Genomic DNA, 16,624 nt, shown 5'->3' on the forward strand with positions numbered 1-16,624 from the left:
TAGACGCTTGTGCAAATAGCAGAGAAGTTAGTTCAGGAGGAGAGAGGAGTCCCAGGAATGACCTCTGGAGACATCTCACGTTCTCAAACTGAGGAACAGCCAACCAAAAAGAGAGAGCTTGGGGCTGGCCCGCTGGCGTAGTGGTTAAGTTTGCGCGCTCCGCTTCGGCGATCCGGGGTTTGCAGTTTCAGTTCCCAGGCACGGATCTATGCACTGCTTATCAAGCCATGCTGTGGCAGGCATCCCACATAAAATAGAGGAAGATGGGCACGATGTTCGCTCATGGCTAATCTTCCTTACAAAAAAAAAAGAGAGAGAGCCAAAAGGAAACAGGAACACAAGAAAGCAGGAGTGGGAAGGAGACGGATATGGAAATGGTTTACACACAGCAGCCAGCCAGAGGGACCTTTTTAAAACATCTCCAGATCACATCCTCTCTCTTTACAGCACGCCAGAGATTTGGTTACACCTAGAACAAAACCCAAAGTCCTTCCCCTGACCCACAGGGTCCTACGGGATCCAGCCTCCACCCCACGTCTCCTTCCTTCTCCTTCTCCCTGTGCTCCACCCTCAAGCCCATTAGGCTGGCTCCCACCTCAGAGCCCCGACACATCTCGTTCCCTCTGCCTGGAACACTTCTGCCCAGACCTTCCATAGCCACACACTCTCACCCCCCTGCTCCTATATCCAGTCTCTGCTCAAGTGTTACCTCCTCAGAGAGCCTTCCCTGGCCTGTTGAGGTGAAATAGGTTCCCACACCCTAGAGCAGGAAGTGGAATCCTGGCACCCTCACATTCCCACACCAGGGACCCCCCCTCAGCTTTCTTTCAATGGAGCCTGGATCTCCCTGATTTTCCCTCATTAGTGTGGATGAACCTGGTCACCACAATGAGCTGATCTATTTCCAAAACAAAGAGACCTGCCTCTTTGGCCTGCACAGCTTGATTCAGGCAAGGGGGGGTCTCCCTAAGTTGACTAAAATGTTGAAAAGTGCTGCCAGACCTCCTAGGAGTCCAGGGACCCCAGGCTGGGGACTGGCAGCCAAGTGGATGAAGGAAACTGGTTACTAGGAGGTGTTTAACAGGAACATTCCCAGAGATAAGAGAGAAAACAAAGACACATGGGGCCAAAGAGAAGAAGGCAGAAGAACCATAGACTGGGGGCTGAACTCTCCCTGGAATGCAAAGGGTGGGAGGGACTAGGGTGGAGCAGAAAGTCACCTGAGGGTCAGGTCTGAAAGAAAAACAAGGACAGCAGAGATGTCACTGAAGAAAAAAAAGACTAGAAATTGGGAGAGCTGGGAGGTCCGCACTACTAGAGTTCATTTTTCTGATGCAAACACAGTAGTGAAGTCAAAATGTAGAAATGGGTACACCTGCACGTCGTAGAAGAGAAGACCCAGGATGGACTTGGGGAGGGAGGGAGGCGGCAGACCGGAGCTGCTGAAAGGAAGGAGTGTTTGGCCAGGACCTACAATTTCCCCAGACTGGGACAAGGTAACCGCTCTGCCCATCAGAGAGATGTCAGAGCTTCTGCCTGTAAAATAAACAACAATGATGTAAACAGAAATAAAAACCGACATAAATGATTTTGGTAACTCATTTGGCAGCCAAACCTGACCTGAACTGCCACGAGGCCATTAACAGTCTTTCTATAACCCAATTAGCCAATTGTTCACAGACATCACTGCACAAATATGAACGTGTTTGATACCAGATGCTGCTTGGGATCAATATTACTTTTCTGAAATCTGAAAAACTCTGAATTCAAAAGCACATCTAAGGGACTATGGGACTGTTGGATCTGTATTTTAGGGAGGTGGGGAGTTCTTTGGGGTAAGAAGGGAAGCTTCCAGCTGCCTTGGGCCCTGGCATATTTCCCTCTTTCCCTCCAGGTAGGTCAGTCACGACAGGCACATTTGTGCATGGAAGGAACTGGTGCTCCCTGCAGGAAGGGAGTGGATTGAAGCATTGTGGGCCCCTTCCCTCAGTCGGCCAGGGCCTGGAGAGAATCAGGATGAGCAGCGGGCAGCTTCTTCACTTTCCTCCGCTACCCTGTCCTCAACCAAACCAGCGGGGGAAATGCAGGTGAGGTCGAGGAAGCACAACAGCACTTTGAGTTAGGTTTGTGGCGGTGTGGTGTCACTTAGTGTTCACTTTACTTCGCGTACTCATTGATTCATGCATGCTTCATTCACAGATCAAACTTCTGTTGAGGGTCCACACAGACGCTCCGGGAATTCCGTTTGGAGGGAGACTGTCATGAATCTCAAATTCTTAAATAAGTGCATTAATCGCGGCAAGAGTTAGGACAGAAACGCACGGTGCTCCCTGAGAGCAGCTATCAGAAAGCTCGGTTGAGTGCCTCGGCCAGGCCCACAAGGCGAACGAACGCCTGGGCGGGGTGGAGCACCGGGGACGCGCAAAGGGACGTACCCTGCCCCCTTCCTCCGGTCCAGAGGCTTTTGCAGGCCGCCACACCGCCCCGCCCCGCTCTTGCGACGCCCAGCCGGGAGACGCCCACTCACCCTGGCCTCGCCCACGCCGCTTCCGCTTCCGGCCGTATGGTGGGCGGGGCTTCCGGTCGTCGGGGGCGGGCCGGGCCCGGAAGCTGCAGCAGGGGCAAGGGGATCTCGGTGCTGGCCATGGCTGCAAACCTGAGCCGAAACGGGCCTGCGCTGCAAGAGGCCTACGTGCGGGTGGTCACCGAGAAGTCCCCGACCAACTGGTGGGCGCCGAGGCGGGCCGGGAGCGGGCCAGGGGCGGGAGAACCAGGGGTTGCGGAGCCGCGCGGCCGCAGGTGGACCGGGGCTCACCTGTTTGCCCCACACCTGTGCCACCCCCGGGAGGTGCTCTCCCCGCCCTGGTCAGCCAGTGCCCCGCCGTGCGTGGGCGGGTTAACCCCGTCTTGGGGGCCCAGTGAGTCCCCAGCCCCTCCCCCTCCGCTGGCGTCGGGTCTCGGCTCCTCGGGCCTCCATGTTGGGTTCTGTGCCTGGCTCTGGTTGGTGGCTTCCCAGGTTCTCCTTTCCTGCCCGGGGACTTCCCTGGACGAAGGGGCCCTCCACAGCCCTCCGTGAGAAAGCAGAAGCCAGGCCTGGCTTCTTTCAAACTCTGTGTTGAGGAATGGGCCTCGCAGAGCGGTCTGGCAGTCCGGCTGGGAATAGGAGCCTTGCCCTGGAGGCGTCAGACGAGGTCAAGGGTTTGATTTCTAGTTCTCTGTGAGTGTGGGTTTCAGAAACCTCCCTTTCTCAAAGAAGAATACTCCTTCCCGTGCCTGAGCTGTGGGGAGATGGATGAAACAAGGATGCTGGCTACTTGTCTTTAGGAAGGTCCCATCCTCCCTCCACCTCCCGTGACAACCTCCGCCAGGCTGTCAGTGGTTAGGTTCATGCAGTGGATGGAGCTTTATAGTACTGGAAGCCTGGATCTGAAGTCTCTAGGGTAGCCCTGGGCAGCCCACATGCAGGGTCAACTCTTTGTTGGGCAAGCACTGGTAGCTATGCAAGGTAATTCTGTGTCACTTTCCCGTTTGCTTCAATGGCTTTCACTGATCAGTTGTGAGCACTTCCAGTTCTAAGAAATGTGCTGAGTGTGATGAACTAAGGTGACCAGCTTTGGGGAGCCTGTTCCCATTGCTTGGCGCGGGGCCTGTTGTGGGTGGCTGTGCTGACGTGACTGGCTCATCTCCACTTGTCAAGTGCTGCTGCTTTCTCATCTGCTTTCTCTGGTGCCCAGCACAGAGTCGCTTTCATACAACATACTATTGTGACACTGAGGACGCTGTGGCCTTCCCTTTCCTTCAGCCCTTGGCCTTTTGGGGAAGAGTTTCAGAACACCAGCTGCCTAGGTCTGCAGAATCTGCAGACTCGTCTCGTCTCTGGGGCCAAGTGGGTGTGGGCCCCCTGCGTGGCACTTGTCCACAGTTTTGCGTAGGATCCAAGCAGCACATCCTCTGTTTGGAACGCTTCTGTTCTAATTAGGGATGGGTGTCTGGTAACTGGTAGGGATTCTCTGCCTTCTCTTCTTTGCAGCCCCTCAGAAATTCACCGACACGTCAAGCACTGTTATTTCTCTAAGGAAAGTTCTGGGTGTCAGCCCTCCACCCTGTCTCTCTCCCATCTCAGAGGGCCCTTCGGCCTCTGCTGTTACTCCAAACCCTGTTGAAAGTCTCTCCACACTGAGTGTCCCATTTTCACATCCATGTGAGGGCACGTGACTTTGGAGCCTGGAAGCATCTTTGTGCCTTCCCAGTCCTGCCCAGTTAGGGGTCTGCTCCTTTATGTGTGCTTAATCATCTGGTGTAGCCCTTTCTGGGCCTCTTAAGGGGTCTTCCCTCCAGGTCTGTCTTCATCCTCAGTCTTTTCAGGAAACATCACTGGTTTGGGGATGATGTCCCGCAGCCCAGCTGGCAGTTCAGGCTTCCCTCTGCAGGCCTCTCATGTTTCCAGCCTGTCCTTGGGCTTCTTAACAGCTCTCTGCTACCACCCAGGACTCTGTCTCCCACAAGGGTGCTGAGCCTCTTTCCTCTCACCCAGTCAGAGCCCACCCATCTCACCAGCCTCGTCACTCTCACCCAGGCTCCAGAACCATTTTGGGTCATACCACTCAGCAGCATGAACCCCTGGCCTCTGCCCTCATTGTCACAGCCGTTAAGTATCTCACCAGATACTGTGTGGCAGGTCCCCACTCACTAGCTGAAAAAATATCTAAACCGTGTCACTTCCCTGCTTATTAAACTCTGCAGTGGCTTCCTGTTGCACATTAAATACAGCCTGGACTCCTCTCTGTGGCTGACAGGCCCTGCATGGCCCAGCTGCTGGTCTCCTGGCCTGCCACCCCTCCTGTTTACCACACTGTGGCCACACCTGTTTCCACCTCTCTAACCGCCTTTCTCTTCCTCAAACTTGCCAGCTGGTTCCTCAGAGCCCTTGCTCTTGCTGCTTCCTCTCCCTGGAGTGCCCTTCCGCATCATCCTGGGGGCTCCCCAAACTTTACTTCTCAACTCCGAGGTTGCCTTCTTGGAGAGGCCTTCCTCGCTTCCTAGCTGCTTGGCTGCAGTCACATCTTCCCATCTCCCTGTTTTACTTCCTCTGGACACATGCCAGACTCCTCATTGGTGTTCCTGTCTCCTTTCTCTCTTCACCGGAAGGGATGGGATATGCCCTGTGTCTATCCCCAGTGCAGTAGTTGCTCAGGTGAAGGATGGACTGAGAGGGGTACAGAAAAAGTGGTATACGGTATGAGAGCAAGAAGAAGTGGTCTCTGGTTGGGTGGATGGTACAAGGTCTCACGTGCAGAGTGGGTGGTATTGGGCTAGGCCTGAAGCCAGGTGGGGTGGGGAGCAGCCACAGCATCAGGTCTCCATCTTGAGTCTTTCTCTTGGTTCCCCCAGGTTATTCTTCCCCTAGATCATGGCAGGGTTGTTCCCCTCCTGCACCCACTGCACTATCTGACAGTGTGTTAGTGTTGATTTGTGTATTTCTTTTTGTGTCCCGATAGAGAGTTCCACGGGCAGGGCCTCGTAGGGATTCTTCATAGCATTATTCCCATGACTAGCAAGCAGCATGTTCTCAGTATGTGTTTTTGGAAGGAAGGATTGAATTATAAGGTGCTCCATACTCCTTGTGGTGTGCATAGGCTGGCACACCATTTTTTTTTTCACGTTGATTTGAAAGAAGTGTAGAACTCGATTGAATGTGGGCATGAGACTCTGAACTGGGAACATTAAAGAAGGTGGCTCAGGCTGGAGCCTGGGGTGGAGGGGTAGGTGGCAGGCACGCAGCATGGCTCTTAGTAGCTGCTGGATCCCTTCTTGGAAGAGCTGGGCTGAGCGGCCACCTCCGTCCCCTGCTGCTTGTCCAGTGTCCCCGTCTTCTGCAGCCAGGGTTTTGTAGCCTTCGGGGGGAACGGGCTTCTTTCCTCCAGAAGGAGGGCTGGCCAGGACTCCAGCCTCCAGAGTCTAGACATCCACCACTCCCACGTCGTCTATTCCCTGTGTCTCTGACTGTTCCTTTTGGTGCCTGTCCTTCCGTATTCTCTTTGCTCTCCTGGGAAGCAATGGTTCTTTCCTCACAGCCTGTCCTCCTACCAACCGGATCAGCTGGGCCTGGGTCTACTTTCTTCCTATTTTCTCAGGCATAGGCAGCTCTGCCCAGTAGCATTAGCAAGGCCGTGGGGAAGCTGAGTGCAGGCTGATTTGGTTCCTGTCAGACTGTCAACCCTGGAGCTCCTGTCTGGCGGGCCTCAGCAGGCCTGTGCTTGGAAGCACGGGGAGATGATGCACTAGATCCGGTTTTGCCTTTGACTTGCTATCTGATGGATCAGCGTCCCCACCCCATGGTCTGCCAGCGCTGCCAGGAGCTGAGCTGCTGCAGAGGTGGTGCTGGTGCCTGGGCTCTGTGTGGACTGCAGGGAAGCCACCTCTTCCGGAATGTTCTCCTTGAGTAACTTTTGTTCTGGTCAAGGGACCTTTCATGGCCCAGATTTAATAAAATTTACCATATTTTCTCCATACTACTGGGGCAGAAGTGTATAAGCCCAAATCTTTTCCAGAGTTCTTATGAATAATTAGTCTTATAGGAGAAGAAAGGTGTGGCCCAGGGTCACCTGTGGAGAGTTAATGTTCTGCTAGATATAGAACTTGTCCTGTGAGGGGCCTGACTTCATGTGGAGTTGTGGCTTCTTATGCAACCTATAAAAGTCTGTGTTTGCTGAGCCCAGAGCCACCTGCTCCACCAACCCTTCAGGCTTTCTGGAAGGTGGAGCAGACATGCACAAGGGTGTTGGGCAGCCTTCCCAGGTGCCTGATGCACATATTCCTCCTTCCAGCTTCTCTACGGGGTGCTTTGGATGCAGTATCTTTTGTCTCTTCAAATTCACATACCTGGTAGCCAGGGGAGTATTTCACACACAACTGTATAGAAAGTTGCCATAAAATTTTGCAGCTTAGTTTTCCTCTAAGCAGATGTATGCTCCCCTTCTCCATAGGTTTGTCCTCACAACAAACCCCTGTGATAAATCAGGCCGGCCTCTTCTCAGCTTCACTGCTGAGAAGGTGCAGCTCTGGGAGGCCCAGTGGCCTCCTGAGACGCTGCCTAGTGAGTCAGGTGGGCCCATGTCGGCCCACAGTGTTACTGTCATGCTGAGCTCTTTGGGGTGCGGCGTGAGGCCTGGTGCGTACAGTGAGGGCAGACAGCGCCCAACGCACTGGCTACAGAGCCCGTTTGTTTTGTTTCAGGGCTCTCTTTACTTATGAAGGCAACAGCAATGACATCCGTGTGGCTGGCACTGGGGGTAAGTATGACCACGTGAGGAAACAGATGGGCTCTCGGGCATCAGGAGGCAAGAGACGGGGAGGGAGGGTGAAGTGCGTAAGGAGAGAGAGTTGTGACAGTCCGTGCTCCATGTTGGCTGGCATTTCAGCCCTCACAGCAGGAGGAAGGGGGCTTGGGGCACACAGGTGTCCCTTGCATGTGGCGTGACTGTACTGACACCTCTCCTGGCTAAAGATGGTGAGACACCATCTCACATTGCTGTCAATGTTGAGGAATTCCCTGGTCCCCTAATTGGGGTGTGGATGAGGCACAGTGGCTGCAGCCAACCGGGCAGGACAAGGGGCTCCACCAAGCAGTGTGGGGCCCCCAGCACTCACGACTTCTTCTGACCAGCTTTGGGTTTCAGATGTTTCTAAATGAAAATAACACCTTGGCTTTCTTCGCCTGGTGGTACAGGGCAGCAGTGCTCTCTCTGTGTGTTGTATTTGAGGAGAGCTGAGATGAGAAACAGGCCGGCCCTCTCCAGCTCTCAGGCAGCCCATAGCCTGGCCCGTGCTGCATCCCTAGCTCTGGGCTGCAGCTGGGGGGATGGCAGTTCCACGGAGCTGGGTACTGGTGGAGGAGAAGAAGGTACAGACTCATCCTTCTCTCTGCCCTCTTCCTGGTGGGTTGAGAATACGCAGGGGCCCAACCTCACCAAGGAGAGCTAGCATCAGTGCACATGGTCAGCCGGGATGGGGTGACCTGGAAAAGTGCTACTTGAATATAGGGTGATGGGAGGTCCCTTCAGGAAAGATGGGCTCTCACCCGCCACTGGGCAGAGGCTATCCGAGTGGTGGGCCAAAGATGGTGGTTTGTAACCCTTGATCCCCTGAGCTGATACCCCTGTCTCCTCCCTGTGCTCAAGGCCAGCTCGCCTGACATGAGTGATCCCCCCAGCTGATACCCCTGTCTCCTCCCTATGCTCAAGGCCAGCTCGCCTGACATGAGTGACACAGCTTCGTTATTAAGCGGATACTCACCAGCATGTTCTCTGCTTGCCACATGAGTGGTTCTGGTGACTTGTTGATAGAAAGCCCTTCCCTTTTATGAGTGCCTCTCCCTGATGGTCATCTTTCTCGAAGGACTGCCACTGACCATGGTCTCACAAGAGTTGCGGAGTTCAGCAGCCATGTTTCCTACCACTGTCCCCAGTGGTACTCACGAGGCTCTGCCCTGAGTGCCCAGAGCAGGGGCGCAGGACTGCCTAGGTTCTGTGGAGCCCTATAGCCAGAATCCTGAGAAAGCACCTCCTCGCAGCCTGAGGAGGTTTGGAGGCCTAATAAGAACCCCAAACTCTAGTGCGTGCTAGGGCCCACAGCCTCAGTGTCAGGGGAGAATGGCTTAGGGTGGCCTGCTGCTGTCCCCCCGTGACTCCCTCATCCTCACTTGGAGAGTCTACAAGCTGAGCCCATGCACTGCTGTGGGACGTTCCGTTTGCTTGGGACCCTTTGGGTGGCCCTCGAGTCTGAGCAGACACATGGGTAAGGGCGAGGTGACTCACAGCAGGCCCTGTTATTCCAGGGCCCTTCGTGGGGTCCAGGCAATGGTAAAATTGTCACAGAGACCCTCCATTTGAAACTCTGGTGCTTGGTTTGTGGCCAAAATGACATTTTTGTTTCTGGAATTACCTGTGGGTTTATAGAAGTGGTTTTTAGACTAGTGTGGGTAAAAAAATCACTTGAAGGGCTCGGCACAGGTGCAGATCCTGGGTCCCAGCAGCTCTCATCAGTCAGCTGAGTGGGGGTGGCCCAGGAATGGGCTTCTGCTGCAGGTGGGGCTGAGAACCTGGTGTGGAGGCAGCCTGGGTTTCCTTTCCTGGTGGACGAGGTGCCAGGGTGGACGGGGTGCCTGAGCCACCTCTCACTCTCTTTGTGACTGCTGCAGAGGGGGGCCTGGAGGAGATGGTGGAGGAGCTCAACAGCGGGAAGGTGATGTACGCCTTCTGCAGGGTGAAGGACCCCAACTCCGGCCTGCCCAAGTTTGTCCTCATCAACTGGGTATGTAAAACTTGAGGGCTCCGAGTTTTCGTCTAGGCGTGACTCAGAAAAGCTCCCTTTTCTTCTTTCCTCCTTTGCCTTTCATGACTGGAGCAGAGGAGGACTTGACTTCAGGATAGCTTGGTGAATGAACAGAATAGTGGATTAATTCATTGTTGCCCAAAGAATACCTGGGGCCTTGCTATTGTAGAATTCAACCTCCAAGCCCAGAATTACTCCTGCAAAGTGGGGTACAAACCATCACCCTTGTCTTTGTCCCCTTCAGGGTAGTCCTCCTGAGGGAGCAGAGGGCCTGGAGAAGGGCTAGGAAGGCAGGACAGGGGCTCTAACAGAACAGAACCACTGGGTGGGGACTAGGGAATTCAGAGGTGACCCCCCACAGTGGAAGCTGGTGGCTGTCCTGCCCCAAGAACCTCCCTGACTTGGAGGTATGGGACTCACCTTGTCCTTTACTTTGAGGATGCAGTTTTGTCTTTCCTGGGGCCCAGAGAAGCTGCCGAGTCCTTGGTGGGGGCAGTGGCTTAGCGAGGAGGGCTGGGTCATGTCCGGGAATTAGAGGGTCATGCTGGGCGTGTTGTGTTGCAGACGGGCGAGGGTGTGAATGATGTGCGGAAGGGAGCATGCGCCAACCACGTGAGCACCATGGCCAGCTTCTTGAAGGTGAGAGCTGCTCCCTAAGGGCCTCAAAGAGTTCCTCAGGCCCCAGGGTTTCTGGGTGTGAGTGAGTGGGAATTGCAGCCAGAGTTGGAAATGTACCCCACATCCCGGTGCTCCATCTGGACTTCAGGGCATGACCAGAGGCTGCTTGACTCTTGCTCAGCAAGTACTCAGGAGGCCAGGATGTGGCCAGAGCCACCTGCAAGCTGGCCTCAGTGGAGAAGAAGGACAAAGGACCATGAGGAGGACTGTGCTGGAGCTGGTCCTGGGGCAAGGCTAGGCCTTGGGTTCCATTTGTTTTATGAGTACTGTAAACACTTAGCAGTGTTGTCAGGGTTTGGAGGAGAGGGAGAGTTGTTTGTGCCCAGCACCTCAAGCATGCATATTCCCTTTGATACGTCCCTTTCCGGTCTGGTTCTGCATGGATTTATGTCAGTCATCATGTAATGGAACTTTGTTGAGTTTCAAAAGAGTCTTTTTTTTTTTTTTTTTTTGTGAGGAAGATCAGCCCTGAGCTAACATCTGCCAATCCTCCTCTTTTTTTTGCTGAGGAAGACTGGCCCTGGGCTAACATCCATGCCCATCTTCCTCTACGTTATATGGGACGCCGCCTCAGCATGGCCTGACAAGCGGTGCATCGGTGTGCACCCAGGATCCGAACCGGCCAACCCCGGGCTGCCGCAGTGGAGCACACGCACTTAACTGCTTGCGCCACCGGGCCGGCCCCTCAAAAGAGTTTGTTGTTCACTTGTCAGGTGACTTTTTGGATTTCTTTGGTTAGTGGCAAGGAGACTTGGGACTTTGATTTCTGGTTCTGCCAATATTTCTTCAGATATGCCTCAGTTTCTCCATCTAGGAGCTGAAGGAGGAACCCAAGTTTATTGGATATTTGGTAACAGTGAGCGAGGTCATGGTCTGACTTCTCAGGAAGAAATAGGTGGCTTGCTTTTTGTAGAAAATGTGCTTGTTTCCAGATGCCGTTTAAGGTTAGTTTTTATCCATTAGAAAGAGGCCCTTTAGGGGCTTGCCCTGTGGCCTAGTGGTGAAGTTCAGCGCACTTCGCTTCAGTGGCCCGGGTTCAGTTCCTGGGCACCGACCTACACCACTCGTCGGCGACCATGCTGTGGCGGCGACCCAGATACAAAGTAGAGGAAGACTGGCACATGTGTTAGCTCAGGATGAATCTTCCTCAAGCAAAAAGAGGAAGATTGGCTACAGATGAATCTTCCTCAGCAAAAAAAAAAAAAAGAAAGAGCTGTCTGAGCTCTTTCTTTAATGCCTGAGCTGCCTACTGAAATGCAGCACCACAGAACAAGTCACAGGGTGGTGGAACGCAGGGGCCTCACGCACGAGCTGTCAAGTACAAGGGGTTTGCCTTGAGGTGGTTTGTCTGAGGCCTTAAGGAGAGTGTGCCTTGGTTCCCAGCAGGGTCTCCTGACCCTTAGCCCTGTGCAGCCGTTGTCTGTGCTGTACAGGCTGCAGTGGGCAGCCTGTCCTCTCCTGGAATTGAAACACCTTTCATTAATTGCTGCTCCCGCTGCAGGGGGCCCACGTGACCATCAACGCGAGGGCCGAGGAGGACGTGGAGCCCGAGTGCATCATGCAGAAGGTGGCTAGGGCCTCGGGTGCCAACTACACTTTCCACAGGGAGAGCGGCCGCTTCCAGGACATGGGCCCCCAGGCCCCAGTGGTGAGTGCTGCCTGGGCCCAAGGCGGGTGGGGTAGGTGAGTGCAGTTCCCAGCGTCCAGACTGGCTGGGTCTGCCCTTGGTGCTTATCCCTTGTGGGGCTGGGCTCCCACCTGCCTGGCTTCCAGTTCCCAAGCTGGATTGAGGTGCAGATGGTAACTCTATGTCTGACGGGAGCAGGAGCTGCCTCCTGGTGAGGCAGGTGCTAGTGGGCATGAGGAGCAGCCCCCGACTCTGCCTGGTGCTTTGACCAGCTGTTCTGGAGCATCTCATGTGGCTTTGTGTGGTCAGAGACTCTGCAGGGACAGTTTAGCACCCTCAAGGCCATGGCACCAGCGTGTCCTGCGTGGCCCTGGACAGTGGCCGCTGTGGAGGAACTTCTGGTGGCAGACAGGGCAGGCCCTTCCAAGTCGTGGGCAGACAGCTATGGGCCTGTGGCCCGGGTGCTGGGTGGGGAGCCGAGTCCCCCGAGGCACAGCTGGGGTCTGTGGAGATTCCATGGGCACTGCCTTGGTGGTCAGCTGTCTGAGGCTGGTGGGCCAGCCTCTTGGGAATGGCCCCTGGCTTCCATCCCCAAGGGCTGGTGCAGCCACAGAGCCTCCAGTGTTGTCTGGGTTGAGCTTCTGTTTGGCCATTTCCAGGGCTTTTCAGGCCATCTTGCTATCAGTCTCTTTGGGGGTCACTGGGCCAGTGCCGCTGCCTCTGCCAGGTGCCAGCCTAACGGTTCTTGACTGCACTCTGTGCTCCCACCAACAGCCCTGTAGTGAATCCTCTGTTCCCCCCAGGGCTCTGTGTACCAGAAAACCAACGCTGTATCCGAGATCAAAAGAGTTGGCAAAGACAGTTTCTGGGCCAAAGCAGAGGTGAGTGCTGCCCGGGCACGACAATGATAGCTGGCATTTGTGGAGCATCTCCTATGTGCCAAGCAGGTAGTGAGTATTTTACTTGCTTTGTCTCAGTTTTTCTTACAATAAGCTTATAGAGCAAATCTTGTTAGCACCTGTTTACAGATGGCCAAACTGAGGCTTAGAGGGGTTAAGTAACAAGGCTAGTGAGTGTTGCTCTGGAGCGCACGCCTGGCTGCGCTGCTGTGCAGGCTGCCTGGGCAGGATGGGGCAAGGGCAGCGCAGGGGCTGAGCGGGGTCGGCGGGCGCGGCTCTCCCTGCAGAAGGAGGAGGAGAACCGCAGGCAGGAGGAGAAGCGGCGGCTGGAGCAGGAGCGGCGGCAGCTGGAGCAGGAGCGGCGGGAACGGGAGCTGCGTGAGGCCGCCCTCCGGGAGCAGCGCTACCTGCAGCAGGATGGCGAGGCTGGCCCCCAGAGGTGAGGCCCCAGAGGAGAGGTGGGTGGCTGCTGCCTGGGGCCTGCCTCAGGGCCTTCTCTCCTCCCTGGGAGTCTCCCCTGGAGGCAGGCCGGAGTGGGCTGGGGCTGGGCTGCAGCTCTTCCCTCTGCCCTCCCAGCAGGAAGTATGAGCAGCAGGAAGTGGTTTCGAGGAACAGAGAGGAGCAGGTGAGACCTGGACGCTCCCCCATCCAGAGGGGCCAGTCACAGTAACTCATGGGAGTCCCCGATCTGCTGGGGCTCGTCCTGGACGGGCCCAGAGGCTGCCTGCTGTGAGCCACGGCAGCCCTGGGCTTCCTTCTGACACACGGGCCCAGCATAGCGGGCCTAAGGGAGGGGGTTACTGTGAGGATCCTGCAGCCAGCTGGGACAGATTGGAATTGGGGATACATGTTGGCGCATCAGAGGTGGCAGTGGAGGGGAGAGTGAAGGGCAGAAGGTCAGCCTGGCCTGGACCTCAGCCTGGTCGTAGAAGAGGCCTGTGAGCCCCTTGGCTTTGGGGTTTTGTTTCCTGGCTCCCACCACCCCCCGCCCCAGCTGCGGGGAGCCAGGCGGGCTGATAGGCTGCTGGGTCCTCACGCACTGCTGGTTCACGTGTGCTCCCCCAGGAGCCTGTCAGTCAGCAGCCAGCACACCCACGGGAGATTTTCAAGCAGAAGGAGAGGGCCATGTCTACCACATCTATTCCCAGCCCTCAGCCAGGTGAGACGTCTCTCTGGGCCTAGCCATGCGGCAGGGCAGGCAGGGGGGAGCCTGGGGTCCCCCGTCCAGAGGGCCCTCTGAGGTGGTGACAGGTGGGTCAGAAGTTGACGGGCAGGTGAGTAAGGAGAGCCTGTGCTCATGAGGGCAGCCTCTGGGAGGGGAGCCTGGGACCCAGGTGTCCCTTTCTACCCTTGACCTCATCCTACAGAGACCTGGTGGGAGAGGAGGGACCATGTGTGGCTCCAGAGTGGAGACCGTCCAGCCCTAGCCCTGTAAACCCTGGTACAGCTCACACATTGGGCTGTCAGCTGGGTCCCAGGGGCCTGCATCAGTCACCTCGCTGGCCCCTGGAGGACACAGGATTGCAGTTGCTGCTGGCCAGCCATCTCTCCCGTACTGCACATGGCCCCCGAGGGGCTGCTTGGAGCATACTGGTGTGTGTGTGATGTGTACACACCAGGTGGTGGTCTTGCAGCTGCCGCATGTGCCCGTATACTCCTGTGTGATGGCCACTATCCCAGGACAGGTCCACCCTCTGGGCAGAGCACAGAAAAGGCGGAGACTGGTTGTTCTTCCCCCTTTCCAGTTGCGTGATGTCCTGTGTGTTTACCATTGGTTTGCAGGCAAGCTGAGGAGCCCTTTCCTGCAGAAGCAGCTCACCCAACCAGAGCCCACCCTGGGCAGGGAGCCAGCTCATACCACCTCAAGGCCCAGGGCAGGCAAGACATGGCTACCCCTTAGAGGGGTGTCGGGGGGAGCCAGGGGATGTTCTCTCCCCTCCCCAAGGTCAGAGCAGGCTTTGTCCTCCCATGCAGATCTTCGTGAGGAACCGGCACCCAGTGCCCCTCCGGGTCCAGTGCAGGCAGAAGAGGAGGCTGTGTACGAGGAGCCCCCAGAGCCGGAGACCCTCTACGAGGAGCCCCCAGTGGTGGGTTCCCTGCAACAGAGCAGGGCTGCAAAGGGGTTGTGTGCCCAGAAACACCCTCGGCCGTACGGATCGTGGGATGCCTGGCTTTTCCTTGGCTCACCACATGTGGATGATCTTGTACAATTTTGGAGCAGCCCTGCCCTCCACATGCCGGGCCCCTTTCCCCAGGCCTGCTGTCAGGGCTGACCACAGGCAGGGCCGAGTCTGTGGTAACCAGGAGCCCAGACTTCTCTTCTTCTTTCCCGTCCTTGGGCAGGTGCAGCAAGATCCTGGCTCTGAGCACGTAGACCACTACCCGAGTCTGAGTGGGAAAGGGCTCTGTGCCCGGGCCCTTTACGACTACCAGGCAGGTAATGTGTTGCGGCCCAGCCCAGCCCTCAGGCCCAAGATCCAGAGATAGGGTTCTGGGGCTCCCTTGTGGGAACAGTCCCAGACAGTGTTAGAAGAGAAGACAGGAGAGTGAGAGGGGAGAGTGGGGTGGACAGCCCAGACTGCCGCACATGCTCCCAGCAGCTACTTGCTGTCCGCTGGCATGAATCTCAGTTGCTAGCCTTGTTCTAGAGCCTGAAGGTATGACCAGAGAGGTGGGCCAGGACTGGACACTGACGCCCCAGGTGACCCTGGGTGGTTGCCTTGGGAAGCAGGCTGGTGTGTGGAAGTACTGTACTCCAGCCTTTTGCTGGAACAGTGGGCCCAGAGCGAGACGCGAGACCCTATAGGAAGCTGTGTTCTGAGAGCAGCATCGGGGATGGGCTGGGGTTGGCACCCAGAGCCCCAGGGCCCCCAGCACAGCATCTGGGCTTACCCTCCTTGCAGCCGACGAGACCGAGATCTCCTTTGACCCTGAGAACCTCATCACGGGCATCGAGGTGATCGACGAAGGCTGGTGGCGTGGCTATGGGCCGGATGGCCACTTTGGCATGTTTCCCGCCAACTATGTGGAGCTCATTGAGTGAGGACCCTCCAGTGCTGGCCAAGGCCGAGGCCCATCTTTCTTTTCCCCACCCTGATGCGGTTTCCTTATTGCTGGGGGAGGTGGTGTGAGGGTTGTGTACAGCACTCTTCCAGGAATGGAACCCCCCCCCCCCACCGCCATGAGGACAAGCCCTCAGGCTCCCTCTGGCCTGGGTGGCTCAGCCTGTTACCCCATATGCAGCAATAACCTGGTGATTCCCAAACATGCTTCCAGCAGCCTCCCAGGCCCTCCCAACCAGTCTGGCCTTGACCCCAACAGAGGACACTGAGCCAAGTCCCGCCCATGACCAGCCCCTTGGTGACCTCTGCCTGAGGAGAACAGTACTGCCAAGCTATGGAGTCTGAGCAGGGGCATCTAGAGGCCTCCTCTGCATTTGCCTCTTTTTCCTTTTCCGCTTGGCTCTTAAGGGATGGTGGCTACAGCATTTGGTGACCCTTGGGAACAGTGAACTTAGCAGAGTTTATGACCAATGTCAGAGTGGGTCTTGACAGTTTGGGCAGCCTAGTTCATTTTTCTGGGTTCTCTCTGCTCCCCGTTCTCTGTCCCTCTGCCTGGGCTGTGGGCAGTAGGGAGAGGGATGACCAACCCCCCATCTGAGTGGGTTAAGGAAGGTGTGAAAACATCAGCAGACACGACGTGACCTTCCGTGTGGCTCACTCTTGTCTGCTGGCCCATGTGTGCCTCTCAGCTGATTCTGGTTCAGGAAGAGTAACCAGAGTGGCCTGTGCCTGCTGTCTTCCCTCTATGTCTGTCCCAGCCCTCACATTTCTGCTTTTGGAGTAAGAATTGCCCCACATAGGCCCCAGCTCTCATCCACCCAGTTGTAGCCTGAATGCCCCTGAGTGGAAACAAACCCTTTCCTGGGTATCTGAGGTGTGCGTGCGCCTCTGGCCGACCATCAGCCACCTGGAAGAGGCATAAACGTTAAGATGTGATTGAAGTCAGCCTCCTGCATTTCAGTTCTCTGAGAGGGGCCGAGGGCTGCCCTGCTCCCTGCTATGGGGAGCCTCCACCCATGTGGGAT

At 56.1% G+C, this 16,624-nt stretch overlaps 1 protein-coding gene across 2 annotated transcripts; it reads left to right on the top strand.

Moving 5' to 3' along the window:
* The first annotated feature begins 2,586 nt into the window (after positions 1-2,586).
* DBNL (drebrin like) lies at positions 2,587-16,540 on the top strand. 2 transcript variants are annotated; one of them, XM_058534714.1, is made up of 13 exons: positions 2,587-2,727; positions 7,237-7,292; positions 9,200-9,312; positions 9,898-9,972; positions 11,513-11,659; positions 12,442-12,519; positions 12,825-12,976; positions 13,114-13,162; positions 13,603-13,696; positions 14,320-14,415; positions 14,512-14,624; positions 14,881-14,974; positions 15,441-16,540. In XM_058534714.1, exons 1-13 carry the CDS (start codon positions 2,645-2,647, stop codon positions 15,578-15,580), a joined length of 1,290 nt encoding a protein of 429 aa, XP_058390697.1. In that variant the 5' UTR covers positions 2,587-2,644; the 3' UTR covers positions 15,581-16,540. The 2 variants fall into 2 exon arrangements, with proteins under 2 accessions (XP_058390697.1, XP_058390698.1); XM_058534715.1 differs by having other exon boundaries at positions 13,117-13,162.
* Positions 16,541-16,624: the final 84 nt, after the last annotated feature.

This window comes from Diceros bicornis, chromosome 41 (assembly GCF_020826845.1).
Source record: "Diceros bicornis minor isolate mBicDic1 chromosome 41, mDicBic1.mat.cur, whole genome shotgun sequence".
Lineage (NCBI taxonomy): Eukaryota > Metazoa > Chordata > Mammalia > Perissodactyla > Rhinocerotidae > Diceros > Diceros bicornis.